We start from the raw sequence: 14,630 nt of genomic DNA, 5'->3' as shown, positions 1-14,630 counted from the left end.
GATTACAAACACCCAGGACTTGGACACCCTTCAGTTATTCACCTGACAGAAACCTTTTATCAGGACTTAAGGAAAGAATTTGATGTTAAAAGGAGTCTTCTAAACCAGCTTAATCAGGTATTTGTAGCTGAGGTAGAAATTGCATACAACACCAGCTCTGCTTTGTAGCAAAATGAACAAGTACTTGAGTAAGAACAGACAGCAAGATATGGGTTGTGTTGTGTCTAAATCAAAAAACATCCAGGTTAATTCCTGAGAGCAATAAACTCTCCATAACTTAGCAGGATATAAAACTTGACTTTCACACCATGCGCTAACTGTGCTGCTCTATCATGTCAGAGCAGAGGAGGACACACTGAAGGTAAAACCATCAACAGAAACAAATAAAAACAAGCCTGAATTTCTCACCAGGAATTTTCTTGGCCCAGCCGATCATGTGCACCAGCTCTTTATCAGCCAGCTTTGTCAGGGACATCATCATGGAGGCCTCGGTGAAGGGTTTGCTGGGCCGGCTGACCAGCACGTGCGGCGGCTCCGCTTCCAGCAGGGTCAGCACGAACTGCTCCGGGCTGACGGTGCCCAGCAGGATCTCCTTCACCCGCGTCGCTGCCTCGTTGTATTTCTTGGCTCTGCCCAGGCAATGCACCCGCTCCTCGGGGTTGCGGTGGCTCCGCAGGATTCGATACCCGCAGCGTTCTCTTCTTGAGCCTGGCACGAGAGGCATGTGGTTGCATTGGAGAGTTTTTCCCATAGAATTTTTCTCCCTTATGTAAACCCAAATATTTGGGGAGAAGGGGGAAAGCCCTTTAATATTGGGTGTTCTAATATCGAACATTAAGTTTCTAAGGCATTCAGCACAGACTTAACTTTGCCCCGCTGACTTCAGCTGAGGGGTTTTGTTTATTCTACTAAACAAAAATAAAGTTTAAAAATGTTTGGTTTTAAACATCAGCTAACTCAGTTTAAAAGTCCAGTGGAAAACTCCTATTGACATCAAAAAGATGTAAATCAGATCTTTAAGGGCAAATAAAGATAGCTGATTGTAAATTTTGCTTTATATGTAAAGTGGGGGAATAAAAGACTTGAAAGTCTGGGCCATGTTACAGATTCAATGCTTCAGGAACAAGCACAGCTGGGCCTCAGAGTCAGCTGGATGTTCAGCCAGGGATTCACAAGATTCAACCCATTTTCTCCCCATGCCCCAAAAAGCCAGCAGGAGTTTCTCCAAAGGGAATTCAGGTATCTACAGCTAAGAACAAGCACCCTGTGTGGAATCCTGTCTGCAGAAGGCTATTTCTGTTGCAAAGAGCAGTCCTTTACATTCCCAGGTTTAATTAATTGTTCATTCTGACAAATCTAAACATTGTCCAATTCTTGGTCAATGCTATTGGTAGCACCACTGTTACATGTTTTTGCATAGCTTCCAAGGAAAGCATCTAAAAGGTTCTCCAAAACCATAATATTCACAAAATACTCAGCTATAGTTCTACTTCAGATAGCAAAGAGGTCCAAACATAAGCCAAATTAAAAATAAGGGCAGTGGGAGCACAAAAAATTAATTTCAGATACTGTTGACAAGGCTTTGTCTTGCTAAATGAGACGCTGGGTGAATGCAGACCCTCAGGCTCATGTGGCAAAGGAACCTCAGGTGGAGATGGCTTCTCAGGTCATAGTCTTGTCACATCTTCAGCAGCTGTCAAACAGCATTTGGGTCAGTCTGTAGGAGGGGTGAATGCAGAGGCCAGTAAGGAACAACCTGACTGAATAAGGACCAGCAGAGTCTTCCATGACTTTTAGGACATGGACCTTTCAGTTGCAGGTGGCTCTCACTCTCTCACTTGCTGCCCGTTCAGCAAACCATGTTGGATGCAGAAGAAAGTTAAAGAAGTTCTCATTAAGAAGCTCTCAATATTGGAGCACACACTTTCCCTGGAAATCCAAGAGATTGGAGAAGACCAATAGGCAAAGCTGGTTTGATGAACAGACCTCAGGCACAGAGCAATCCAAGCTGGACAGGCCATTTGGAACTGGAAGTATTTTTCAGCTCCAAGCGCAGCTTAAGGCCTGCACCATTTGGAGAAAGAATGGATTTGCAACTTTGAAAGTTTTATGATGAAATGGGCTGAGTGCAGCGAGGATATTTGCTTAAATAATGGTTTGAAGGAAATAAATAATTTGTAGAACCAAAGGTTTAGCCAAATGACAACTAGCTAGAAGTTGCCAGAGCAGATGAACAGCAGCTAAGAGAAGATAACATACCAGCAGAGACACTCAGAGCATGAGTCTCTGTATTATCTTATGGAAATTCATGGAATGAGACTTGATGAAAATACCCAAAAAAAGGTTCCCTGCAGAATTACAGAAGCAACAAAGCAATTTCTTCCACCATCAGTCTGGGCAAATCCTTCCTGAAGAGAGTCAAAGGCCACCAAGGTATAGACTATTTTCTACAAAGACATCTGGATAATGTAGTGAACTCTGTGCTAAGCCTCATTTCTTCATTAATGCACAAAGGTCAAGAGGAAAATCTTCAAGTGGTTTGTGAGCTTCCAAAAAGACCACTAGAATGGCACAGTGGGCTGCAGACTGTTCTGAAATCATGTAATAACACAGAAAGTATGCATTTTCCATCAGGGAAGACAAAAAGTAAAGGCTGACAGTGAAATAGGCAACTGGAACAACAGCTGGAGACGCATGAGGAGATACCCAGAACCAGGGTGCTCTGCCTACAGATATCCATGGCTCTGAACTCCACAGCATGGGACAGACCATAACCACAAAGAAATAAAGCACATTGCTTCTGCTTTTTAGAACACTTAAGTACATTTCCCAGGGGCAGCTTGAAACACAGAACAAAGAACTAGCAGAGGGAATAAAGCCATGGGCAGGGTAGAGTAAAAATTTTCTTGGGCTATCAAAAAATACCAAATGCTCTGTGGCATGCATTATCTGAGTTATCTTTTCCAACTCACTGTTGTAAAGATCTTTAAATGATATTTTGTAGCCTATAAGTATAAATTTGAGCTTATATAAATATATATATATTTATACAGAATAAATATAAACACAGAAAATATATAAATATACAGAAAATATAAACACACAGATAATTGAGCAGATACTTTAATAAATGTAAAAGAAATAAAATTTAAAAGCAATTATAAAACAGTTCAGCATTCTGTTTTAATTGACAAAATCTTGAACAATTTCCACCTGCACAGCTGTACTCCATGCTCCATCTAAATATAATTCAATCAGGTTATGATTTTGAGAGTATTAAAGTTCTCTATACTTGTGAAGCGTTCTTACTGGGAACTAGTAAACCTCTTTAAATTACTTTAGGTTATTTAACTGAATTGAGTTTTTTATATAACCATTTCTTATTTGATAAAATATGCTCCATTTAAAACATAAATCAAATTTCTAAAATCACATTACCAGTGCAGAAAGCCAGACTAGAGTATCACATTTCTGCATAAAAACTTGCTACTGAAGAAAATATTAAACAAGGTGGGAAAAAACCCATCCAAAGCAAATTCTGAGTTATTTTTTCTATTTTTTATTCACCATATATTGCCCAAAGCAGAAGTAGACAGAACCCGAGGAGCATGCATAAAAGATAGTTAAAAGAGATAACATTTATAAATACTTTCTATTTCTTTCTGCATTTAAGGAAAAAGAAAGCTACATTTAAACTTTCTAGTTAACTGAAACAGCAGAAGACACCAGTTTTTCCCATTAAAACAACTTTCAACAACCTAAAGGAGCTTCTTTGCTTTTTATTCAATTCCAAAAATTAGGCATGACTAAGAAATTTGACCTATACATCCATTAGCATGCAACAGACATGTATAAGTGTTTATAAAGCTATATATTATAAATAAGTATCAACCAGCCTAATGTTTTGCTTAGGTAGATACAGAGATATGAATCAGTGTGTGAAAAGGCAGAGCAATAAAATACAGCTCCCCAGATTAGGGACTATCTTCAACATTACCACATACTCCCTAACTGTACTTAATATCTAATATTCATTTCTATAAATGTAATTCAGGCAATTGCAGAAGTGCAAGATGATCAAATTCCTCATTCTTCCTACCACACTCTCCTTATTTAGAGCTATTTTGTGTGAGAAAATTGCTGTATTCAGCCGAGAATGCTGGACCAAGGGCAAGACCTTGAGCTACAGCACCACAGACCATGAATAAATGACCCCAAGATATAAGGCACATTGAAAAAAGGTCATTAAAATGAGCCTGTTGTTCACTCAGTCATGAACAAGCTGCAGCAGGTATTACTGGCAGTGAAATACATTATTTTTCAAGCTTTGCAAATTCTCTGAAAATCACAAATGCTGTCTGATAAGGTGGGCAGTTACATGGCATATTGCCCTTCATGCTGACTTTGGTCCCTGGCAATGGCTCATGTAACTATTCACTTCTGTAGCAACTGCAGATTCTACCATTGAGTATTTTATAATCAGATTTTGAAAGTGTGAGAGCTTAAAACTGGCTCCAGTACACATTGGTAAATCATTATCACTCCAGTCACCTTTGAAAGCAAATGCAAATGTTCTGGTGAGTACATATTCCAGAGCAGACTCTCGAATTCTCAAGAGTTGAGCCACTGACAAAGGAGCTGCTGTCTGTATAGGGATTTCTATAAAAGCTGAAATTCAATTAATACATCTGATGTCCAGACAATATCTTGAAATATTCTGTCCTCACTTATTTTCTGTGTGAAAAGTACTTTACAGTATTTCAACTGCACACAGCAGCCACACACAGGAGAAAGAGCCAAATCCTGAACCAGCCCACAGAGAAATCTGTTTTCTTTCCTGCAAACTTGTCAAATGATGCCAGGATTCAAGAGCAGCATCTCTCCATCACTTTTGAGTGTGGCCTCAGCCTCCTCACTCAGGGCTGAAAGGAGCTTTATCTTTGGAACAATTTCAACATGTTGAGAACTGACACATGGGAAAAAAGATCTAGGAGCAGGGCAGAGGAGAGAATTAAAAGTCAGGGAAGCTGAAAACTCCTTGTGAAAGCCTCAGGAAGCAAATCAAAAGCAAAGCAGGGCTTAGCTACTCCAAGAGTGAAAAGCAACTCCCCTCTTCTTCACTGCCTTTAACAAACAGTCCAAGTCCATTTCAGCTCCTCAGGTAAACACCAGAAAGTTCCAAGGGAAGATCAGTTTTATCCTGATCTGTTTTATTCAAGTTTGCTGGGCAGAGTTTACTGCAGCTTTTCTGTTTTCTTTGTTCCTGATGACAGTGCAATTTTTTTGTTAATTATTTTTCTACCACTGTTAAGAGTCTTACTGCCAAGCTTTAGCAGTAGCTTCCTTGTTTGGAAGAGCAGGGAACATGGATTTCCTGCAGAGGAGTTGGCAGATGCAATGTCTACGACCCTTGTGCTTTTGAAAAGGATGGTATATTTCATAAGAAAATTCAGTATCACCCTAATACGAGGCACCCCCAGGTTGGCCTCCACCAAAATACCTATGGTTTGTTGGGCTGACTTCTTAACCTTTTTGAAGGCAATGACAGCCAAGAGAATTTCAGACTAAGAAGCTGCAGAGAAACACTTTTCTGCTGTCTCCTACTGTATAGAAGATGGCCTGTACTGCTTAATCATATTTAGGCACAGGAAAGTATGTTTTAAACACACAAGTATCTATGAGTGTGTTTTTTCTTGAGCTGTCTATTGATAATATGCAAAACAAGGATTTAAAGATATGATGGGAATCATGCCAAGATTTTATGAAGAGCTCTCATAAACTACAAAGTGGTGATTGAACTTCTTTTATCACTTCTGCTGGACACAAGTGTCCACTGAGCAAAAATGCACTCACAAACCATTCTATCCCATCCAGGGCTTTAGCAGATGTGAATCAATCCTTTCGCTAAGTGACCTCAGAAAGGAGCAGAGATACAGAAAAGCACTCATTAAAAACAAAGTGCTCTCTTTTATGGCTTTCTACAATAAAAAGTTTTTATTAAAGCACAGTTTTTGTGAGAAAATGTCTGAGACATAATCGCTCTGGTCTGCAGGAAATGGCATTTACATTTCATGCAAGAAATACTGTCTTAAAATCTGTCTGATTTAAATGTCTGTCACCATGTGTCCATACACCAGCATTACTCACAGGTGCCACTTAACTCATCAGGTGACTCAGACAGTTCTAAGTAATTTTTATGTTCTTTTTTCTGAAAATAAATTGTTCAGAGTCTCAAATTAAAGTCTCAAGAGTTTAAGCTTTACTGCTACTATTTAAAAATTAATTATTTAAAAATACAATCCTTTTTTTTAGTTATAGTTTCAATTTATCTTTTTTTTGGGGGGGCTGGCACAGTCATCAATGTCCTGCAGACAATCATTATTGTAGAAAAACATGTTTATGAATATGTGACAAGATTCAAGGGAACACAGGCTAGGACATAAGTGCATACTATAATTTATTACTTGTAATACCACAGTGCCTATGAGGAATAATCACACACCAGGACTTTCTGGACAGTTAGAATAAAAGGATTCATTTAAGGCAAGCATTGTGAAGGTCTAACTTAGAATATCATTCTGGAATCAATCTTTACCAAACCTTTACAGCTCCAGAACTGGGGCTATAAAGAAATTTCACTTGGAAAAACTTTGAGCAAAATTCTGAGTCATATGACCAAAAGACAGTGGCAACGTTCAGAAAGTAAGATTTTGAAAGGAGTCTTATTTGCAGTTTGTACTTTCTTTCCTAGAGGTAAGTACAAACACCAATAAAGTTGAGATGCATCATCACTGCAGGAAAAGACAGGAGCTTCACATAGAAAGAAGCATCTGACTTGAACAGAAGAAACTAAATGTACTTCAGGAGTACAGAAATAATACAAAGAACAGTTGAAATTTCAGTTCTACTCTGGGAGTTATCAGCTAGAAATTATTATGGAGGCTGCAGTCACAACAGATCATGGTGTGATTATGAACTGGCAGCATGATGTTACCTTGAAAAAGGCAAATAGGATCCTGGGTTATGCACAGAGGAAAGCTCCTGCAGCAACAGAAATGTATCAGTGCTGCTGCAGTGAGCGAAGTCACTGGACTGCTGTCCATGATTCTGGGCATCCAAGTGCAAATTGTGTTATCTCTGCCCAGAGCAGGTGGAGGGACAAGCTACCCTGATGACTTCCAGATTTATCTACTTTCCTTATTTTGCAAGAGGAGAAGTTTTCTTGGTTTATTTAGCCAACTAAAACAAAAGTTGTGAGGGGATATGATGCAGTCTTTAAACAAAACCAGGCCATTAATAACAAAGAGAAGAGAAGCCTCTAAGCTAAAAGGCAATGTAGTTACAAGAAAAAAATGGACATTAATTGTTCAGCAGGCTGAAATTCTAAAGAACGTTCCGAATGAAAGAAGTCATATTTTGCAAACAGTCTTCAGATCAAAGCTGTGGGAGGATGAAAACAGTGTCTAGTTTTGAAACAGAAATAGGTATCTACATTACATGGGATGAAACAAGATGCACGCTTGCAAATCATGGAGAGCCAACCACAGGGACCTTCTCCTGTCCACTCCAGTGTCCTTATGGGTTATTTTCCCAGCCTGTTTCTATTGCATACATTGGGGAATCTATAAGAAACAGCAAGCCTTGACTGTAAACATACATGAGACTGAAACATTTCTCAATCTTTTTTTCTTAAAAGTAACCTTTAAAATATCATCTATAAATGATCAACTGCATTGAAGTCATATTGATGTAAGTATGAGATAGGGATAAAAGAAAAGCCTGGAGAATTCTGAGTGGTGCAGTGATAAAAAGTGGTTGTTCACTATTTCTTTTGGTGGAAGAGCTGTGTGGCATCATCTGAATATAGTTTGTTCAAAAAAAAGGAACTGCCCTCCCACTGCCTTCCCCTTGCTGCCCCAACAAAGCCCCCACAAAAGCCTGGCAACCAGAGAGCTTGCTCTTCCCAGGATAGGTGGCCAAGCTGCTGTTGTAGATGCTACACCTTTATAGGATTAAAAAGAAGGACAACAGAAAATCTGTCGTTCTACTAACGTCCCCAACCATTAATTTTTGGATGCAGAGAGCTAACAGCAGTAGCTCCTCATAGGTGCTGGTGTCATTCCTACACTCCTCCCAAGGCCACCATCAGAGGTGGAATACTGGGTTAACTAACTATTACTTCCATGTAAAACTGCTGCTCCTGCAGTGCATCCAACCAGCAGAGCACAGCACAGGCTCCTTCACCTTACATGAGCAGGGACTGGCTCTGGGAGGTTCTGGAAGCAGCAGCTCTTGATTTCCTGTGGATGCTGAATGTGAGAGATCGGGCAGGTAGCACAGTGTCTGTGTGAAACTAAGTCACATAACTTTGTCACACTGGCCTGAGAAAGTATAAGGAGGAATTCAAACAGTCTTTAGAGAAGGAAAACAACCTTTGCTGGTGTTGTTTGTCTCCTTGTTTTCTTGCAAGAAGCAGTCAAGGAGTGTAGTTCCTAACTGCCCAATGATGGTGACGTGTTGGTTTGATGACCAAAGAAAGTTTTACCTTTTCCAACTTTCGTGGAACTGTCTATAAAAGAAGATCTGGAAAAATAAAACTAGCTCTCTTTTGCAACTAATCTTGAGAGTCTGTGTCGTCACTCTCACCGTTCCAAATACAGTGTGACAATTTCCCATTCTGTGTGTCATGGAAGCAGCTTGCCTCTTCAAAACTCTGCAGAGCTTATATGGTTTTCACACGCTTAACCTACACCTTGCCCCTTCCCACATGTTTTCTTCTGAAAATGACAAGTCTTCAGCTTTAAGAATCAGTTAATTCTTTCCTATAAAACCTGCTTAAACCTTGCTTTAGTTGTGTGCCTTCTTAGGATCCCAAGGGGAAAAAAAGATACAGAATTGGCTGGAGGGAAGAAAAAACAAACCAGCAAAACCCAAGGTAAGAATGCAGACATGGCAAACTCACCACACTTCATCATCCCCACTTCGTAGCATTTCCGTAGCCGGCACGCCTGGCAGCTCTTGCGCCGGTTTTTATCTATTGTGCATTGATTGGTGGCTGGGCAGATGTAATCGTTGTGTCCTGCAGTGGGGCAAGAAGGGAAAATCCAACATTTCCAACCATCATTCAGTCATTTCCCAAATCAGGAATGTTCTTGGCTTTAAACAATTCAACTTTTTCATGTGCATATATCTAAGCTCTGTTAATTTAACTGATGCAAAAATGCATATTTATCCTATATTATGAACATCAGCCTGTGGCCTCAGAATTAACCAGACAGCATTGCTCAGCTTTACAGTGGTGACTGTCAGATTAGCAAGCACCTTCTAAAAGCCAACTAATTTTTTGAGAATAGAACATAGACTCTTGTGGAAATTTGCTCCCAGCCTCCAATTTCTTACTGTATATTGGGAGTCTATAGCTGGAAGACACCGGATTTTAATTTTTTTTTCTCCCCTCAGCAGAATTGAAAAGAGCAGCTTCAGTCCTGGAAAGATTTAAGTAAACTACAGCTCTATTTACTGAACTCTGATGTGGTGAGTTCCAGGAATGAAGAAGCCTTTGAAGGATTGACCCTGGACCAAAGTTAACAATAAAACAAAACAAAACAAAAAAAAAGCCAAGATAGAAAGCAGAATGGTATGAAATAATGCATCCTGTAACAACAAAGAAAAGCACAAGTAGAGGGTGTAAATTTTAGATATTCTGGGTAAGTATTTATCTTATTTTCATCAGTTTTCACTGCGGCCTCTTTTGTTCTCATTCTTTCCCATATCACCTCATTCCCACCCAAACCCCTTCATGTTACTGTATTTCATTAATCAATAATCTGGTCCAAAGGTTTATTACTGTAAACTGGACTTGGGTTCACTCTGGCGTAAATACAGTTGAATCATCTCCTGCCAAATAGTGGAACTCTCTTGCAGCAATTACTAAAGGATGCAAAAAATATTCATTTACTTTTCTTAATCTCTTTTTCCCCAAGCTGCTTTTTAAGTTGGTTTGGGTTTTGTTTTCCCTAACAAAAAATAAAATCAGGCAAAAATACAGCTATTAGAATGATTTATTTTTTTTTCTCCACTTGGTGCAAATCCAAGAGTTCATGTCCCCAAGAGTAATTATTTAACTGAAGCATTGTGACTATCGCCATGCAAAATTAGAATTATTTTAACCTTGAATTTTTGAACTGACAATTTTAAAAAGATCTTGTTACAGTTTGTCTCATTTCCTACTGGCAGATACAACCGAAAAACAAATTACTGTTTATCACTCTTCACACAACATGGAGGGGAGAGGAGGAGGAAGCTCTCTGTTGCACACAGGAATATAAAGTGATTTAAAACTCTTGTGGCCTTGGGATAATTTAACTTGCAGGCAGATGTTCAGCAATGGGACAAACAGACTACACTGCAAATTCAGATAAGCCAAGGAGACCACACACAGTTTCTCAGTCATACTTATAATTTTAATTTAATTCATGAGCCCAACATTTTGGTCTATGGCAGGCCCAGAAGTATTTTATTTTAATACACAATATCCTGTATAACAACCGTTGCAACTGAGTGCTTGATAGTGTTTTATGCCAAGAACTGGCTTTCTTTTATTTGCTTTTTTTATTCTTCTATTTGAATTATAAACACTATTACCTGACAGAGTAGACTGAGGTGTACAAAAGGCCACAGTGGGTAACTTGCTGGTGGCCCAAGTACATGTGAGCAACACAGAGCAGGCAAAGCATGTACTCAACAGAAAACATCTTGAGATCAAATTCAGTCTTCATTTGTGACAAACAGGACACAAAAGTCTGTTCAATTATTTTAGAAATCAAAAGTACTTGCACTAGTAGAAATTGCTATTCACCTGTGCAGAATTTGCACAATGAATTGAAAAGGCAAACCAAGTTCTGAATTAAATTTGATTCTCCTACTGGCACCCTCTCTGCCATATTAAGTGAAAAGAAAATATCTGCAGATTGCTAAAGGCTCTGCAGGCAGAATAGGAGATGAACATTAAAAATCAAACAGCAACAGGATTTTCTCCATTGGTATCCATGTGTAGCAGCCAATGTCAATAGAAATGATTTTCCACCAAAAGATCCCAGATGAGGCCAAAGATCAGGATAACTAGGCCAAGGTTAAAGAAACTCAATACCCCAAAGCTGCAATACAGTGCCTAAGTGACTTCCACTGGCTGTGACAGCAAACATGGAGCCCCACGTTAACTCCACAATGCAGCCATGCAGCAAACTTTAATTAAATACCAGATATTTAAGAATTTAAACATGGAAGTGGAAGTCTTAGACAGAGAGCTCTGGCAGAGTAGGAGATACTGCAGTGCAGGCTCTGAGGGGTAGAGAGCTGAGCTTTAATGATAATCAGGTTAGTACCTACAGGTATTTTTCCATCCTCCACAGTGTGTAGATACTACACACTGACTCAACACCTCCAGGCAATAGACTCTTGTCAAGTAGAGCTCCCAGCAAGCAAAGTCTCCAGATAATTGCCTACTCTTACTGTGTCTATGACAACTAATTCTCAATTATCACAGCTAAGCTGGGCCACAAACTCCCATCAGATTCACAGGTCTGCAGCGCCATCCCACCCAGGCCTGTGCTGCAGGGCCTCACTGTGCTATGCATTCCACCTCTTCTCTAAATAAATCAGTTGCTCACTCTGTAATGTTTCCAAGTCTTGAAAACATCAGAGCCAAGAGATAAAACAGTCAAATCACGTGTTGCTCTATTTTCAGCATGGAGCACCAGACACCAGGATTTCAGACCAGCTCATTAATAGGTCAACTGCTGCAGCCCCTGGTCACATGAAACAATTTATTTAAGCAAAGTTATCAAAACTGTTTGTCCTACCTTGAATGCTTCTTTTAAAAAATGCTTTGCAGCCTTCACAGGACCAGACCCCATAGTGGTATCCTGAAGCATAGTCACTGCAGACTGCACAGAAATGGGCATCCTTTTTTGAGCCAGGATTATTTGCAATTGGGCTTGTACAGTCATTGCCATTAGTTTTTCTTTTTAATGTTTCTCTGATAGAAAAGAAAAACATCTGTTATAAAAGAGGAAAAATTTAAACTGCACTGCAAAGAGTTTCATAATTTTCCATTGTCTTCTATCCTCTCTCTATAGAGTCTTCATGTTCCTGAACACAGGAGAGTGTGAAACACTGCTAAGCCTTCTCTGACAAGATAATTTAAAGTGCATAGTCTGATCCCAGTGAAGACACTAGAAGGATTTAGGCATAAAACTGGACTGCTGCTGAATCAGTCACATGAACCCTGGGAAAATCATATGGAATGCTTGATGAATTATTGGAAATGTGCAAGTCCAGGAATTTGTGAACCAAGTGGATTTTGCCCCATGGGAGCTTCACATGGAAAAGGAGAACTCGTACGGCTCAGACTGACATAAGTGCTACAATGAACACAGCTGCAGTTGCTTTGTCCTGTTAGTAAGGCAAAATTACAACACAAATCCATTCTCAAGTATTTCATCCTTTACATGAGGCTTTACTCATTCAATGACATGGAGAGAAATAACTGAGGTGTGAATCTCAGTCTACAAGATCAGCTCATGATGTTAGACAAAGTTTTCTGTTCAAGGTGACAGCCCATGTTGATCACCCTAATGCTAAACAAAAAAGAAGTCTGAATACAAGAAGAATGAAGAAACACAATTAATAAAATACTTCCATACGTTAAAAAAAAATTGTTGCTCTATATAAATTAGTAAGATATAGACATCCCTGAAGCATTGAAAATAACTCCAACATACAGGAACAATTATTCATAACTGGATTAAAATTAAAACAGGAAAAGCCAGGAAAAGACAGCCAATTCCTGAAACCCAGATCCTGTAAACAAACACCAGAGGAAAGGAATTTAGATTATCAGTAATGTTTGGTTTAGGTATAGGAAGTACATCCATTGTATCCTTTTTATCTGGACCTCATTTTCTTGGTGGGTTTTGCACATTGTGCTTTCAGGGTCAATACAATTTCTAGACAGAGAAAAAATAGTGTCATGCAAACTCTGAGCAGCTCAGAGTGTGAGAAAAGGAATGGTGTATAGTCAGCTTATACCTATAAACTTAAGCATGGAGGCAGAACTTAGGATCTCTATAATTTTCCTCATCCTGCCTTTCAGAAGGATTAAGGGGGAGAATAAAAATCAGTCCAGATAAGACAGCAGGTAGCATGGTTTATGACTTCTACAGAACAAGGGCAAGTTTAGAACAGAATATTGGAAACATGTTGAAAGTGTTGTCAAAGAGGCTTTAATTAATATATTAAAAGTAGATTTTGTGCTGGTTTCATGACAGGAGGTAAGGACAAACACACCCACATGCCAACTGAAAATCATCAAGTTCATAAGTTTTTGAGGAGAACATGCTCCAATTTCCTGGTAAAAAATTTGCAAAGGAGGAAAAGGTGCTTCTTGGAACAACTTTCAAAACAGAAAAATTAAAATATTTGTTGTACAATTAAGTTATGAGAGATTTTTTTTAAATGGTAATTCATTCAGATACAGCAGGGCAGAGGAGTGTTTAAGTATTTAATAAGCTTTGTCTTTGATTACACACACACACACCTCGTTAATGGATTGGTGAATCACTGAGTTATTTCCCGCTCTGCCATGCTGGGAAGACCAGTGAGGGGGAACTCTCTGCAGGAGTAAGGGGGCTGTATCACACATGCCTAAAATGCTGCTAATGCAAGGAAGGAAAAGCATTCCTATTCCTTCCTGTTTCCCTGTATTTAGAAGTAAAAGTAATTTGGTGTTTCACATTAGTAAAAGAGGTATATTTTTAAGCTTTACTTGGCAGTCATTATCCAATTGTGAGGGTCAGAAGAGGATCAAAATCAGCTGGAGAGCCTCTCTATGACTGATTGATATGCTGTGGAGAGCAATGTTTATTGCCTTTGATAAAGCACTGAGGTTATGAATGAAAGTAAAGAAAAAGCACATGCCGTAACATCTCGGTGAGGATTGTCGGTTTTTACCTCCCAGTCATGACGAGCGTTTTTAAAAAGCACTTTTTCGTTCCTTGCTTAGAAGTTTACCAAGAGCCACCCTTGCACTCATGCAAGCTGCAAGGCTTCGTCAGACTTGTGACAAGCAGCTTGCACACAGCAGAACCATCTGGAACAAATTCCTCCTGCGGGCCAAGCAGCATCACAGCCGCTTGTCTGTGACAGCTGCAGCCTCACACCAGGAGGCTCAAACCCCATCAATTTGTCACCACTGGCTGTGAGGACAACAGACCCTGCAAACAGTCAGGGCTTGCAGGTAAACATCCCAAACCCCGAGACTGCTGCTCCAACAGTGTTTCCACACACAGGGCAATCCAGAGAGGGCAGCCCCATGTGTGGGTAGAGATCACATCCCAGCTGCTGTAGGTCTGGGGCACACCAGCATGCTCAGCAGAGGAATGAGCTGCCAGCTCCTGCAGGTGAGCTGGAAGTGGCTGGATGGATGCCCACAATGCTCCTGCCCCAAAGGATGCAGGAAAATAGGGGATGTACCTGGTGGCTACCAAGGAACCACATGGTGAAAGATTTATTACTTTACACTGCCTAGTACTTCTATTTTATGATTGTGGTTTCCATATAGAGATACTACC

General features: G+C 39.7%; 1 protein-coding gene across 5 annotated transcripts in view; it reads right to left on the bottom strand.

Annotated features, from left to right (window-relative positions):
- ESR2 (estrogen receptor 2) overlaps nt 1-14,630 on the bottom strand; it is a 34,010-nt gene that overhangs the window by 13,812 nt on the left and 5,568 nt on the right. For all 5 annotated transcript variants that reach the window (XM_058826536.1, XM_058826524.1, XM_058826513.1 and 2 more), the window contains 3 exons: nt 11,862-12,037; nt 8,963-9,079; nt 409-708 (listed from right to left, as the gene is read on the bottom strand). In XM_058826536.1, the coding sequence (XP_058682519.1) occupies nt 409-708; nt 8,963-9,079; nt 11,862-12,037 (593 nt within the window). The remainder of the gene's footprint in view (nt 1-408; nt 709-8,962; nt 9,080-11,861; nt 12,038-14,630) is intronic.

Source organism: Poecile atricapillus, chromosome 1 (assembly GCF_030490865.1).
Source record: "Poecile atricapillus isolate bPoeAtr1 chromosome 1, bPoeAtr1.hap1, whole genome shotgun sequence".
Classification (NCBI taxonomy): Eukaryota; Metazoa; Chordata; class Aves; order Passeriformes; family Paridae; genus Poecile; species Poecile atricapillus.
This window is presented reverse-complemented; position numbering and strand designations above follow the sequence as displayed.